Source organism: Macrosteles quadrilineatus, unplaced genomic scaffold (genome assembly GCF_028750875.1).
Source record: "Macrosteles quadrilineatus isolate MER2022 unplaced genomic scaffold, UCM_ALF_1.0 Scaffold_3__2_contigs__length_128488019, whole genome shotgun sequence".
NCBI classification, from domain to species: domain Eukaryota; kingdom Metazoa; phylum Arthropoda; class Insecta; order Hemiptera; family Cicadellidae; genus Macrosteles; species Macrosteles quadrilineatus.
The window spans coordinates 73,442,380-73,458,515 of record NW_026542596.1 but is presented as its reverse complement, the minus strand read 5'-3'; the positions used below and the strand labels follow the sequence as shown (position 1 = coordinate 73,458,515).

General features: G+C 34.5%; 1 protein-coding gene across 1 annotated transcript; it reads right to left on the bottom strand.

The window, feature by feature from the left end:
* Nucleotides 1–1,449: 1,449 nt before the first annotated feature.
* LOC128990243 (uncharacterized) lies at nt 1,450–6,449 on the bottom strand. Its single transcript, XM_054412550.1, has 3 exons — nt 4,884–6,449; nt 3,432–3,578; nt 1,450–2,051 (listed from the first exon to the last, which is right to left on the bottom strand). The coding sequence occupies exons 1-3, from the start codon at nt 6,384–6,386 to the stop codon at nt 1,881–1,883; spliced, it is 1,821 nt and encodes a 606-aa protein (XP_054268525.1). The 5' UTR covers nt 6,387–6,449; the 3' UTR covers nt 1,450–1,880.
* Between the last annotated feature and the right edge of the window lie 9,687 nt (nt 6,450–16,136).

The window sequence follows — 16,136 nt, the reverse complement described above, 5'->3', positions numbered from 1 at the left end:
AAGATTAAAATTATAGTTTGATAAAAATGGTACATATCATACGCCATTTTTTTACACAAACATTTTATCTGGTGAATGGAACGAATTTCATTGTTGATTTCCCCTAAATGTTCACCCATGGAAACATTTCCCGGAGTTCAGCTGTTTACTAACGGGGCACCCTGTATATACGAACAATGATGCCCTTTATATAGTGTAGGTCTGCCCTACTACTATTGAACTTAATTTTATTCTATCTGTTCATACCGTAAAATTTTTAGTTCAATGGGATATAAAATATGCTGTAGTATAACACTTTCATATTTGGATGATAATTCACACTTCGTCAAATGATCAATTGATATAAGTATTTTTTATTCTTAAAGGCAAAAAATGTCCACAAGAGCGGAACACATCTACTTTACGGTAAGTAAATCTACAGTCAAAGATCCTACTAGAAGTTACATTATGGTAGTTTACCTATATCTTGGAGGTTATTTTCGGTAAAGGTTTTATCGTTCATATCTGAATCATGTGTTCTATGACTTTATAAGTATAAGAAGTAAGTAGTTCAATGTCCCGAGAAGTAATCACTTTAGTTTGCATGTTACAGAGACCACGCCCGCCATAGCCTTCACCGTGAAACATTACGTTAACATGACGGCGACGTTTGCGTGTGTGTTTCAAAGCAAAATCTATTGCAGTAAAACATTTTTTTACAATTACAATTTTAATGTGGTCGTGGCGAATTGCTTAGCTTGTACAGATTACATACAGGTATTACGTGCACATTTATTATTTCCCTACACGTACAATGAAATCAATCTGTTACAATGTAGGAGGCCTACACACAGTTCAAAATGCATGCGTAGGCCCTATTTGTTCACATTTCCACTACAAGTTATTATTAATGAAACAAAATCAAAAATTAAAATAAAATAATTTAAATTATAACAAATTAGATATAAAAAATAAAAAAATAAAAATTAGAAAAAAAAATTAAAAAAAAATTAAAAACTATAAATAATTAATTTAAGTTTTTTTGTAGGATTTTTGGATTGTTTCTGTTGTTGGTATGTTATCAAATACCAGATACGTCCCTGACTAAAATTATATACATTTGTCAAATTACTAAACCTGGATTTACAATGAGTAGGGGTCTGTTTCAAAATAAACTACAAACTAATATTATTAGTAAATCAGCTGATGGTCCAATGTAAATATAATGGAAATTACAAATTACAAGTTAAAACTTGTAACTTGTAGTTTATTATGAAACAGACCCCTGGCCGAGTGTGTGTCCTTATTAGCTGCTTTGACTAAGATCAGCTGATTCTTTTAGTAAGACTATGTCTAAATACTGGATTGGGTTTCGAATGAGATGGAAAACTTATCGTAAGTTAGGGCCTAACTCAATTAAAACACAAAAATCATAACAATAATTCAGTTTTATTCTAGCTTACGATTTTAACAAAGACTAGTTATATACTCTTGCCACTGTTAGTACAAAAATACGCTATACAACAAATCTTACGATGGACAATTTCCAAAGAAATACACCTAAAAAGAATCAAAAATTCGAACGGTAAAACCAAACTTAGATCACGAGAACGAAGCTCGAGTAAAAGAAAAATATAAATAACAAAACACTGTGGTAGTCACTATACATCACCACGAAGACAATTAATATACGATTTTTAACTATATTTCAAGCGTCATTTCTTCTAATAAGAAAAAAACTTAAGACGATTGCAATTTATAAGGTTACCTAACAATAAATATCAACTAGTATTCATATCACAGAAAAAGAACAAAACTAAATGATCAGGTACTGCAAAAAACTCGAGAAAATAATTCCTAAAAAGTCTACGAAAACGCTAAAAATCAGATCTTGATCAATGTCAAAATCTCCGGGGCGTTTTCTTTTGTTTTCTAGCCTTGTTGATTGTGTTTTCACCAAAGTGGCAGCCATTTTGGGACAGAGCTTGGTATGTGAGGCCAAAATGTTTTTCCACCTGATCGAAAAATATCTGTTCCAAAGCATCGACCGCGTCGCTGCACATTTTATCTCCCTGAAATTATATTTATTTCAAACAACAGTCTATATAGTTTTCCACACGAATACTAGAAAAATACCTGTATGGATCATAAACATAAACAAATGAAGTTTTTGGCCCGAAAGTAAACAATACCCCTAAACTAATAGTATTATAGGTAATTAACATATGGTTTTGTTTACTTTCGGGCCAAACACGTCATTTGTTTATGTTTATGATCCATATACCGGGTCTTTTCTAGTATTCGTCGTTTTCCATACTAAAAATGATTTACTGTACTATGAAGTTTAAGAATTTAAAGTACTAAAGATTAAGCCACTAAGTTCTTTTTAAAATAAGTGCATTCGACAATTAACTATTAGAAAATTACGTTTAAATAAAGTGTATATTTTGTATAGTATTTTGCTAACATTAAAATCCAAATGGAATGTCGTACTTTTATTAACACAAGCAATCACAAATATCTAAACATACTTTTTTAAACTGCAAGGCAGTAAAAGTCTTGACAAATTAGCTATTTAATATAGAATTGATGGTCAATGGTTGCTGAGAGCTACTTGCCTGAATGCACAGTGTTAAATTTTATCAAGTAGGCCTAATTCTGACGCAAAAATCATTCAATCATAGTCTGTATTATCTAAATATAATGAACAGGATTTTTAGTGCTCTTACTAATTTTGAAAGTTTGAAAACAATACTTATTAAAATAAATACCTTTAAAGGGAGAATAGTGTCCTTACTGGTAGTTTCAAAGAATAGAAAAAAAATCATTTTAGACCAAAAAGTTCAATTTTGTTTACTATATTAGTATTGACTATTGCCATTGCATACTCAAGTAGACATACCATCTATATGCACCAGCTGTCGCCAATATGTTATTGAAAAAGAACTTAGTTATCTGAGTCAGTCACAGAATACGCTAGAGTCTACAATTCTTTAGTCTACCTTATTTTTTGTAAAGTTGATGGGAATAGTTCACAGTAAGTAGTATACCAATAGTTTGACTCGTCAAAAGAGTGCGTGTATTCAACATAAATTATTAGGCCTAATTTAGATAGGCCCAATCTGTAAGAGGCTCACGCCAACTATTTATCTATTTGCCAACAGATTTGCACCAATTTTACTGTAGGCTAATAATAATAGCCAAAAATAAATACTGAGTGAAAAAGTTTAAGTTACAAGCATTGCAATAAGAATACAGTACATGCAAATACTTGAAATATGAATGAACTGAGAGTAACGAGAAATAAACAATAAGACATAATTGAATAAATAATACATTAAGTATATGAAATATAAACAACTACGACGATTTTGATTTTAAAAACTTGGGCCTACTTTAAGACGGGGATGGAATATTTAGTTGTACCAATATTCAATGATACACGTTCATACCTTGTTTCTACTTCTAATGTCAATGAAGTATTGGTGAAAATCCGAGAGCGCCTGGTCCAAAGTGTCATAGCTTCTGTTGCTTAACTTGCATCTCATCGCTTGAAAATACAGGGGACTTCTCACCCTCAGCTCCAGCCTTGCCCCCTCCTGAAAGTGTCTTTACTGTTGAATCAGGCAACACAAAATCAAATGGGACGTTAAGCGATCAAGATTGTTAAGATTTGGAAAACATTCCGACAATACGTAGCCCAATCCAACCAAATAGCTAATCAAATCATTAAGATTGCGTATTTCAAGAGAACGTTAGTAATTTTTTTTTTTAATAAGGGGAATCATTTAGTTGAACAAACTAAACGATGAACTTTTTTCAGAGATGAAGTTTCAAGTTTAGCCATGAATAAAAAATTTAGGATACTAAACTTAGAAGATTTAGGATTAAGAAAATACCCCCGCCGCAGCAAACCTGCCGTCTAAGCGAATTTCCATTTGGCCGAATTGATTTTCAATTGATCTATTTAAATAACATTAGGTTTAACGAGTACCTAGGTTTGCTGCTACAAGGAAACTAATCAAGTAGTGTGTTTTTAGTAAAATATTGATAGCTTACTATAAAATAAATAAATTTGCCAAGTTTGATCAAAATATATCCATAAACAAGCAAACTACAACATTTTACAATATTCTCCATAAGAATAACATGAGAATTTTAAATTTACAATTTTTTTTAGTTTTCTCCGTAACCAATAACCGTACAAAAACACTTTGATATACTGAATTGTTTGTTTTTTTAAGCTCTTTAAGAAGGTTTAGAGAAAAATTGGGAAATTTTGTGTTTTGAGGGTAAAAAGTGAGAAAAACCAATTTTTACCCCATAAAACCCCCCATAAAACCCTGTTCCCATGGTCCGATCATGCTGGATCGCGAACTCATTCAAGTTTATCCCGCCTTACACCTTCAAACCAAATTTCATCAAAATCGGATAAAAATTACTCAAGTTATCGTGTTCACGGACACATATATATATATATAAATCTATATATATATATATATACCTATATATATATATATATATATATACATATATAAAAATTTGAACGAATGGTGTTTTTGGCCTCTGGGGACATTAAAATGAAAAAGTAAATCGGTCCCGGGCCTAAGTCTTACCATGAGACCTACGGTAATAGCTACTTCCCTATAGGGAAATTCGCTAAAACGTCAATAACACTAAAGAGTTATCAAATTTGACTAGCAATATTTAGTGATTATATCTGATGTAACTGATAATTACCTTAGAACTACTTTAATAATTCTTTGTACTCAGAAAAAAAAATGTAAACTGTGTTTGTCATTTTTTGAATCTATTGGTCCTCGCTGACAAGTTTTGTAAACTTGGCGAGGCCATGCTTGTAATATCTTAAATAAATATATTTGAATTTGAATTTTGAAAATTACCTTTTCATTTCTGATTCCATCTTCGATCAAAGTAGCAGCTGGCGTATTCCAAATGCAGTTCAGAATTTCTTCAAGTTGGCACGTGACTTTGTCGCTCATAGAAGTTGCAAACACCATAGTCTCTGGTCTACCGTGACTTGAATGACTTCTTCGATCCGCCAAGTTATAAGACTCTCGTCCATTTTTGATCTTCTTTGGTTTCTTTTGATAGTGTTCAGTGTTAGTTTTTAATAGTTGGCTGGGTTTCTCAGGGTTATTTTGTACCATACCGTCTTTGTTTTGTTCAGTAACATCTCGTGTAGAATGGGTCAACGCAAATTGAGGTTGAAGACTTTGTTTATCTTGTCCGTTACAACCGTCACTTGGGTTAGTCCGTTCAACTTGGTCTTGTACTTTATCTTCCACAGCAGAACTCTTCAACGACTGTTCACCCTCTAGAGAAATTTTCTTTAACGAATCAACTAGCCAATCTGTCGATGTATTTTTCAGCTCGACAATTATTGATGGATCGGTTTCAGAACTACCACTGCTCGAAGGACTTGAGATATCGAAATCGTTATTTACTTTCATGTCGTCTCCAATTAAACCGTTCCAGTTGTTGTCGTCAAGCAGAAAGTGTGACGTTGTAGACACTTCAGAAGACTTCAAGTTTGAAACGTCACCCACGTTATTACCTAAATACGATTCTTTTAAACACCCTACCATAGAATTGTCTGATACAAGGGTGTTATCAGTATCTTCGATACATTTTGATACTTTTAATTTCGAATATCCAGTTTGTAACTCGATACTCGGCTGTTGAGAGTCGGACTGTTGAGTAGTGTAAAGGAAAGGGATTCCGACAATTGGAATATCTGAGATAGGAACAGAATTACTCACCGTTTTCTGAATACAAGGTGGTTTCTGTGGTGGAGCATATTGGCCAGGTTTCATATAACTGTTTTTAGCTAGGTTTCCATCAAAATCAAGGTCAGTACAGAGTATCGGGTTTGGCTTTGGCTTCTCCAAACAGCTGCTGACAGCATTTTGGTAAGGATTGGAGTTGACGTGGGAAAACTGGTTATTGATTAGAGGAGAGGTTACAGGCATCGTCTGCTGGATATTCACTGGAAAACAGTTGCTCATGGAGAGGGCAAATGGGTTCCCAAAGGAAGCACACATTTCGTTTGCAGGAGGCACAGAGCTTGTTTCACATCCAATGTTGAAAAGATTTCCATTGGGTGTACTAAGATTGCCTTCAAAGAAGCCTGAATTGTAACAGTTTTGACGTTGTGGTGCAGATGGAAACAAGCTTACTCCATGTTGAGTCAATTGACAGTTGTTTGATGATCCCATACTTACTTTAGACAGATCGAAATTAACATTAACATCACCTTCACCCCGTCCCAAGATTGGGTAGTTTTTATGATCATTCGTCGATGAAAATTTCTGTTTTAGTCCACCTGGAGTAAAATTGAGTTTGGAAGATTTTTTATTCTCCATTGCCATTCTTTCTGAATCCATTCTTTCCGAGAGGAATCGGCGTTGTTTCCAACGTCTTTCTTGAACGTTTGCGTCTGCAACTGTTGTATTGGGAATCGGAGATTGAAATTGGCCAGCTTTGGACAAAGGATCTTTTCTTTGTTGCAAATGAGAGCCTACAGCAGCTATTGCAGGTCTTGAGGGGATCATTGATTCGTAGCATCCATTTGAATTTGGAACATTTCTGGCTGACAACTCCTTCAGCACACGTATCAGCCGGTCAACGAACAGTCTAGAGGTGCTTTGCCATTGTGCGAATTCCTCTAGTATAGAGTGATCAATATTACGGGTTTCCAATAAATGTTTGAACTCTTGTCGTTCGAAATGAGCACTAAGCTTGATCCATGAATTACAAATATCTATGACGGATAAGGCAGTGTCCGAAACAATACTTTCGTTTTCCTTTTGTAGCCTCACCGCTGCAAAAATCGCTTTCGTCGTTTTGTCCACTTCCATCTCAACATGAGGTAATGCAGACTTGGACTCTTTGAGAATATTCTCAATGTCATAGCATCCCCTTAAAGCTGTTTCTCGAAACATTATAGTTTCATGGTTTTTATGGGATTTCAAACTAACACCATCATCACTGTTGAACGTACGCGAGGAATTGAAGGACCCGAAGATGTTAATACATCTCTCGGAGTGTTTTTCGTTTAACTTCAAATTCAAAGAGGAACAGTTGAACATGGATTTGCTCTCTCGTAATGAAACAACACTTGATGTTGTAGGCAGATGCGACAGATTGGATTGACTGATTTTCGTTTTGCCATGATCTTGCAGTGTACCATTTCGGAATGTATCATTGTAATGACTATCTTTTGAAGAATCGCTCTTAAAACTTGGCGCGGAGTATTTGGAAGAAGAAAGAGAAGAGTCTTCGTCAGCCGAATCAGTAGTACTACCTGGTTCACTTGACTGCTTTCCCCTTTGTGAATTCGGAGGGCTACATATGAAGGAGACTATATTTTCACCCCCAACATCGAACTCAAAATGATGGTCTACGTCTCTTTTCTTTTCCAGTCTTTCTACTGTTTCTTTACTGGCCAAGGCTTTCAAGTTTTGCTTACACTGAAATCTATTGCAGTGAGTAGGCCTTTTTAGGACTTTTATCGTGGATGGAGTGACACATGACTGCTTTTCCCAAGGACTTTCAGGACAGATCATATTGGGTTCTTTGAGGATCGCACTGTTCCTAAGAAGTTTCACGTCACCATTACAATGGCCAACGTTACATTGAGAAACATTTTCATCCAAATTCAACGAGGGAGCTAAAGCGTGGAATTTACTGTTGGGCAAAGAAGATGCGTTTGTCTCCAAACTAAGATAGTTACTTTTTGAACTACTTATTTTAAGATCGAAACACCTAGACGGTTTTTTGGTCAAAAAACTTAAATTCTCTTCGAGAAACTTCAGATGGTACTCCGGATTTAGCATAAAAATGGTTTGTCTTCCGTCTTCTTTCAAACGGTGCAAAATTCGAAAATTGGCATTGCAATGGTTTTTTATGTACGATGAAAATTTAGGCAGTTTTTGGACTAAGGAAGACTCTGAAACATGAAATAATCACAAATTGACTGAAATGGCAAAATTATAACCAAATGAAAACAATTCAATAAATTGTATAACACCTAGTAAAATAATAATGTTATAACAACTGGTTATACCTTCAAATTTTACTCCTATTTAAAACAAAAAAAGTTGGAACTCAATTAATTTTTTTGTGTCTATGTTAAAGGAAAAATATCAGAGAAAACTAAACTTAACGTTTTCAAACCAACAAATGGCTAATTGGAAACCTCAATTTCATTACCTATAACATTTTAACATCTTGACATCGAAGTACAGCCATTCGTGTAGTAGCAAAAACAGCATTAATTCCATAGGATTTTAGTATGCTTCACTTAGTTATCAGAAATCGTTGGCTTAACAAACTTAAACAAAAACTAACTTAATGTTTGTAAAAACAAGAAACATTCCAAACTAAAAGTAATTAACTTTATCCCTATTTAGTGCATTAAAGCGCTTGTATAAACCATGTGAAATAAATTCCTTACCGATAGAAGAAAAATCGTTTCTCCACAAATTACGTAATTTGTTCTCGTCTTGCATAGAAACCAACTTTGTATCCTGAAAATTAAAACTAGATTACAGAGACAGCAGAGATACAAGACCATCTATGCTGATACACACTTTAATACTTTTATTACTTTTTAATGAAATGGTGACCATACAAAGTAGGTATTTTAAGCCAAGTAATGGAGATGAGTGTAGGATAGATACTTCAAATCGAACTTGGACATACATATATATTTCTTTTCGCACTGGTGTTGCAGCCCTACAATACTCCCCTCACCACTACAAATGGGCAACAGATCAACTATTGCCAATGTTCCATAAGGATGATAAATTCATTAAGGGAGAATGATTTTTCTATGATATGAACTAGTCTTTTTGAGCCTTTTGAGAAAGATCTGTGCAGTTATTTTCAACCGTAGCACCAGAAACAACGCTCTCGTTCATTTTAAATAATACAGTGAAATTACAACTTTTTAATCACTAGCAGAAATCGCTCGGCCTTCACACTGGCAATCCTTTCGATGATAGCATATATGATAAGATGTATTAAGGTTACACTAGTGTACATGTTGCTCGAATTCGATCAGTTGCAAAGTATTAAAGGAGTTATTCCAAAACGAATAACAGTCATATTTACAATGAGTTTAAAAGAGTCAACTCAAAGATTACCGGCGTGTAACTCAGACCACGATTATCTTCGTTATTGATAAACCTAAAGCATTCCGGCCGGTTTTCTCCTTCTCAAAATGCCTCGCTGTACAGGCAACACAGGTCATTGATAGAGGGCCAATTGAGAACGAAAAGTCGTTTGGGGTAGTGTTAGGGCGCATTTGTAACCTAATAGTTGAGATTGTCCAGGGTCAGGTGCTGACTGTGATGAGTTAAGCCTATTACGCGCCACTGTTCTGTAGCTGTGACCGCGTAATCACGATTACGCCTCCAGTCTATGTTTCGTTGTCGTCACGTCGGAGGTATTTAAAAGAAAAAACAACAAATAAACAAATTATAGCTACACAAAACAAAGATAAATGCACAAATTTAAGTTACAATCATGCTAACACGACCCGTCATAGCGACACAAATCAATGATAAATACACAAATTTAAGATACAATCATACTAACACGATCCGCCTTGGGGGAGTATGTTTACATAAACTCAAACAGTAAATAAATGTACTCAATGCGTTTCATTGAATTGAAAAATAAGTAACAGTAATTAAATTATACAGTTGATCAAAATGTAAACAATTATGTTCTTCATAAGGATAACATGGGAACTTTCAAACCCACTGGGGCAGAGCCCAAGGGACTTTAAAAAAAATGTAATCTACGCGACACTCTCTTTCCAATGAGACGTCAATGGACAAAATCGGTTAAGAAATGGCGGAGGAGTTCAACCGACAAAGTTTCATGTAGCGTATTAGTTATATAGATTGGTTTTAAAGTAATAAAGAAGCTTGATTTATGTAATGTGAAGTTCAAACCTAATATCTTAATTTCTCAGCATTTGATAAAGAGATTAAAATCTATATCGAGTTTGCATACGTAATCGACAAGAAGACCATGCAACAAAATGTAATAAAGTACACGAAAGACATAGTTTGAGATAAATATTTAAGTGATTTTGAAATTCTGAAAATACATTTTTATTTTATTCATAATTTGCCTCCAGGATTGATTAGACAGGAGGTTACCAACCTGCTGTTGTCAGAAAATCCAATATTTGTCGTGGATGACTAGTTTCAGGGTTAAAATCTCATTTTAAAATCATTTTCTCGTCAAACGTTATGTTCTTGCACTTTCCTTCCTGCAAGTAATTACTACTAGGCCTACCCGAAACTGGAAACTAGTCATCCACGGCAAATATGGGATTCATTGACAACAGGCTAGTAACCTTATTTTTTTCATACATTTTTTATTACTATTAAGTATCATTATAAAACAAGTTTTAGGCTGCAATCATTTGTTTGTATTTTATAGTGAGTAGGCCTAGTATTAGAATAATAATTCAATATAATATTTTAATGAGGACAAAACACTACTAGATTTGGCTGACGATTGTTCTACATTTGTCAAAATTCCTCAATTTCATATAATCTCATCTTTACTCATTTGAAAAGGAAAAACTAGACGAATTTTCATTTTAAACAAAAATCTGGATTTCGTTATACATAGTTATACCAAACAAAAAAATCTACTATGCATTCACAAAAGAACTACACAAAACTGACTGAAATATAATACAAATCTTCCTTCTGATTCATTATTTTTTCTTATGTGGAAAGCTAAAAGGGACCTCTTGTCGGCGATGCAAGATTTTCAGTACGGCCGATATAAGTAATTAAGGTCGAAAATATTGAAATTCGCGTTTTTATCGATTGTTATAGGCCTACCTCATTATCATAGAACAGGACAGTATCGGTTAAAATATCGAGTTGAAGATGTAAAAAGTCGAAATATATAATTTTGTTAGCCTCTGCACGGTCTGAGAAAAGGTACCTCTTGTCGCTCAATGTTATGCCGCCATAACGACAAGAGGTCCAATTTCTAATATTCCCTTTATAAACAGACTTTTGTCCAAAAAAAATCTCCTGCATTCTAGTGAAATTTAGAGAACTAAAACAAAGTTCAGTTTACGGAGAGCAAAATATCTCACAAATTTTGGGGTCCCGACAAGAGGTACTTATCTTATGGAGAAATAACATAGGGCCGACAAGAGGCCCCTTTTCTGAAATGCGATTTTTACAACATGCTTTAATAAAACAATTGTTTAAATGAAGACTACCGGGAATCAAGACAAAAATTTGTTTTGCCCCCAAAGAGGACATTATAAGCTTTCTTTTGATACCAAAATTGTTTCTTAAATACGAAAAACTATTTTTATGCGTATTTGAAGTTTTCAAAATAGTTTTTCTCAAAATGACCCTTTTCCATAACTAAATTTCAAAGTCCTATAACTTCAACAAAATAATCGTAAATACATGGGACTTGCACCAAGTGATTCGGAATTTAATAAGGAATTCAAATATATATATATATAACTTAAAATCGAATTTTCTCGACAAGAAGTCCTTGTTCGCTTTCCACATCACTAATATTGGAGGGAAAAACGATTCACTTGAAATAAACAGCAACACTAAGTTGTTGTACAGGGAGAGAAAGTAAAAAATCCAATTTTACTTTGAATTATCAAGAAAACTTTATCGTAACGTAGAGTTAAGTTTAAATGGGTTAAGACTGAAAGCCCGAGAGGTATAGAAATGATGGAACAAACGTTTACTCTGCGCCTCATAAGATAATAATACTATGAATAGTGTTTGTGTACTTCAAAAAGTGCAAAAATATGTATTCGTATTCAATACCAAAGATCCACCCGTTACTAACCAGTAAAGACAACAGTTTAACTCAGAATTTAAAGTAATTTTTGTTTTTACGGAACTTATAATACTAAAACTAATAAAATTTGACTAGCCATAGATGTACAAATATATGACTTACGTCTTTACCTTCCAATACAATGTTAATAGGTCCCACTATATACGAAAATAGTCACAATGTTTATATTGTCACCATTGTTTTTCATTATGTTTTTAACCTCATTAAATTAAAATAACAGCTACAGCTGATAACTTTAAATGTCGAAGGAATGATTTGGATTTGAGAAGCTTTTTGAATGAGACTCGACAATTAATTATTGTAAGAATTATTTGCTTACAGGTGTAAAATTCAAACTCGAATGTAATAGGCCTAGTTAAAATTTTAGAAACCGAGAACCTTTTAGAAACCGTGCAAAAACCTACTCATGAAATGCCAATTAAGATAAAAATAATGATAGAATTTCCTCGTATTACCCATAATACGTGCATTAGGCCTACACAAAAAAATATGGATCTTTCATAACTTTTTATTTATTTTTATTTATTTATTCATTTATTTCTGCACGTCAAGTGTTCTCGTATAATTATGTATGTGATACTCGCTATTTATGCCAATCAAGGATCTGACCTGATTGCGTTGTCATTGAAAAGAAAGATGTTGTTTTACATAACAAAAGATGTATCGTAAAAAATAGTGTCATTTAATCAGCTTATAAATATTGAGAGAACATAGAACAGAAGACGAAAAAAGAGAAGAACTATTTTCCCATTAAAATTACTCAAGTGGTACAACATATAAATTGAAAATAGTGAATTAATCAATCAGCTGACTCAGTTGTTCAGACTTGTGTTTACATTGATTTTAACTGTCAAATTTTGCTTTGTTATTTTTTGTGTTATGTAAACATTAACTTACTTGATCTGAGGAGGTTAGGTTAGGAAGTTGGGTTAACCTAGGTTAAGTTTTAATCTAACTTAACCCAACCCGACCGCTTATTGTAGGGTCACTGTGCTAAAGCTTATTGTTACCAGCTTTTACGGCGACAGAGCGTATACAATTTATGACATTTTATTTAAATAATTACGCGTTAGCGCAAAAAAGCGTAAGCGTTGTCTTCGAATTTTCCGTGTTCCTGGTCTTTTCCAAACGATTTTTTAAAATTCAGAGTACTATTTTCACCATAAAGGAAAATGTTTTTATTTGAATGTTGCGTTTGAGAAGGGAACCCATTTCAGACCTGGGCTCATAGTCTAGGCATATTAGGAAAGTTAGCGGAAAGTTTAGGTACAGTCCTAATCATCACTTTTCTTTATGTTTTTTGGGTCGCTGAACACGAATATGAGGTTTGCTGACAGATCTTATGCCCGGAACATTGTTTATTTTGTGAAAAACCTTAAAATTTGGACACTTTTTTAGGTTTTTGGGCTAAATCTCTTTAACTAGGAGATTTTGAGAAGACTTTTCTTTGTACAATTAAAGAGGACAAAATTTACTACAAGTTTTGTATATAATATTTGTTTCTACGACGAACCGTTACGCTACTAGAGCACACTAAAAAAGGCCAGAAGTACCAAAAATGAAAATAAACGCTAACCGTTTTACATTAGGTTTCCATGGAAACAACCCATGTTACAATAATTTTAACTATTTATTCATGATAATGAACACTGAAACACACTTGATAAATCTGCACCAAGATGTATGACTGGCTGCAGAAACATTTCCCGTTTCCACAAAACCCCCATTTATTTTCTCTCAGCACAGGGGTTGTTGCTGTCCACAGGGTTGACTGCTATAGTGCTTGAGAAAAAAGGATGAAAGACAATGAAAGAGTAACTTCAAGAACGTAAAGTAGAATAACTTTAACTTTGGTAACGTTAAATTCAGACAAGCAGACCAAGTCCAGCCACTTGCCATAATGAACAACGCGATGAAAGTAGAGAATTCTTACCCGTAAACCCCACCACAACGTATCAGCGTCACTAAGAATTCTGATGAAAACTAGAACACTTCTTGTCCTACAACCTGGGACCATACTCTTTCTCGTTGTTTGATAATAACGGCTTGTGTAAAAGAACCAAATCAAATCTTAATAGGCCTAAAGCACTTGTCCCCATTGAAAACAAGCACTTCCATGGGCATGTGCAGTATGTTATTGATGGTGGGTTCCTACTACACAAAGTGTATGGACAGAGCGTCAACCTTTCTATAAAAAATATAGGCCTAACAGTACGTGGACAACATTATAACCAAATATAGGGCTCAGACAAGTTGGTTTTGACGGGCCTACCCTGAACACCAGCAAAGTGGAACAAAAAGTTCCAAACGACTGAAAAGAGCAATAAAAACTACTTCTGCAGACATTCTCTTTGATGAAACTATGACCCCTACCAAAATGAAATAAAAAATCTCCTAGCCAACCCTAATAACAAGGAAAGACTAATTTCCATGATAACAAGTAAGATCATCTCTTACAATACCTATATCTTGGAAACAATATATGAAGATGGGGACACATTGATAGTGACAGAAGCGCTGTCGTTGGCTAGCACCAATGAGAACGTTGTCGTTGTTGGAGAGGATGTTGACTTATTGATTATTCTAATCAGTTTGTGTAAGGAAAAAAGTTTTCTTCTTGAACCCAGGAAAGGGAAAACTTAATCAAAAACATACTCTCCACTCCTTGCTGTAAAGAACAAAACTGTAGCTGAGAATATTCTAAGATAAACTTGGTCCTCAGTTTCTTACCCTTGAGAAAGCCTTAGAAGCAAATGAGAATGTGGAAAGATGAAGATGCTTTTTCCCTCCTCTTAGGCCAAAAAAAGGATGGATTAAACCCGAAGAGAGTGAATTGCATGATCCTGACAACCCACCTATATCTGTGAGGTATTCATTAAGTTATTATCATTTTTTTTTTTAAAAAGATGGTCACCATTTTCCCAGATTTAATCTTAAAAGACAGATATTTCTTTCAGGTGGAAGCTTGTGGTCAGTGGACACACTAGTTTGTTTATTTTCAAGTGTGTTACAGTTTATTATCATGACTATATAGTTAAAATTATCGTAACATGGGTTGTTTCCATGGAAACCTAATGTAAAATGACAGCATTTAGCGTTTGTTTTCATTTGTGGTACTTCTGGCCTTTTTTAGTGTGCTCTAGTGGCGTAACGGTTCATCGTAGAAACAAATATTATATACGAAACTTGTAGTAAATTTTGTCCTCTTTAATTGTACAAAGCAAGGTCTTCTCAAAAACCCATAATTACCGAGATTTATCCCAAAAACCGAAAAAAGTGCCCAAATTTTAAGGTTTTTGGCAAAATAAACAATGTTCCGGGCATAATATCTGTCAGCAAACCTCATATTCGTGTTCAGTGACCCAGAAAACATAAAGTAATGTGGTGATTAGGACTGTACCTAAACTTTCCTCTAACTGCTACTTATATTCCTAATATGCCTAGCCTATCAGGCTGATCCTGCATTTCCAGTATTGTAAGCATACATGTTACTAGTTGTTGCATAGATCCGATCTACAGAAGCAAAGTATTGTAAGCGAATTGGCCTCGTGTACGATTACCTACGAGTGGCCAACGGAGATTCCAAGTCCAAACCTATTTTCACCAAAATGCCGCTATAAAAAGCCGCTCAAGTAAGTCATTTGATGAGATGTTCATAATAAAATGCCAGAGGAACAGCACCAAACGTGCGGAGCATCCAGAAAAACTCAAGAAGACAGAGATGAAGTTGAGTGATTTTCAAATAGAAGTGATGGTAAGTGAGGTGCAGTCCAGGGAATGTTTGTTGAATGGCCAGCATGGAGGTTTTAAAAACACTTCAGTCACCAGAAAAAGTTGGGACGAAGTGGGAGCTTAGTCTGTCATAAAAGAGAATAATTTATTGTTAGATAACAACAATAGCATGAATGATGTCTTGCGGGTCAGCACAGTTTTCCATCAGACTAAACTGACTCCTACAACAGGGGAAATTCGATGAGCGTTTATCTCGATGCCCCTATCGTACGTACCACGAATAATAGAAAAGACACGATATGGAGCATAAACATAAACAAATGACGTTTTTGGCCCGAAAGTAAACATTTGCCATTAGCTGTATGGAGTATTAATTAACAGCTGTATGTCTAAGGAATAAGTCGGCCTTAGTCACTAACAAGACTACTAGATCGCGCGATTCATCCTACACTCATCTCCATTCATACTTGGCTAAAAATACCTAGGCCCCTACTTTGTATGGTCGCCATTTCGTTGAAAAGTATTAA

Bases quoted from the DNA above. Each gene is read 5' to 3' on its own strand.
- LOC128990243 (XM_054412550.1), bottom strand. From the start codon at position 6,386: ATGGATTCAGAAAGAATGGCAATGGAGAATAAAAAATCTTCCAAACTC. The intron at 3,579-4,883 runs GTAATTTTCAAA...AGACACTTTCAG, and splicing joins ATGGAATCAGAAATGAAAAG to GAGGGGGCAAGGCTGGAGCT. The intron at 2,052-3,431 runs GTATGAACGTGT...ATATAATTTCAG, and splicing joins ACATTAGAAGTAGAAACAAG to GGAGATAAAATGTGCAGCGA.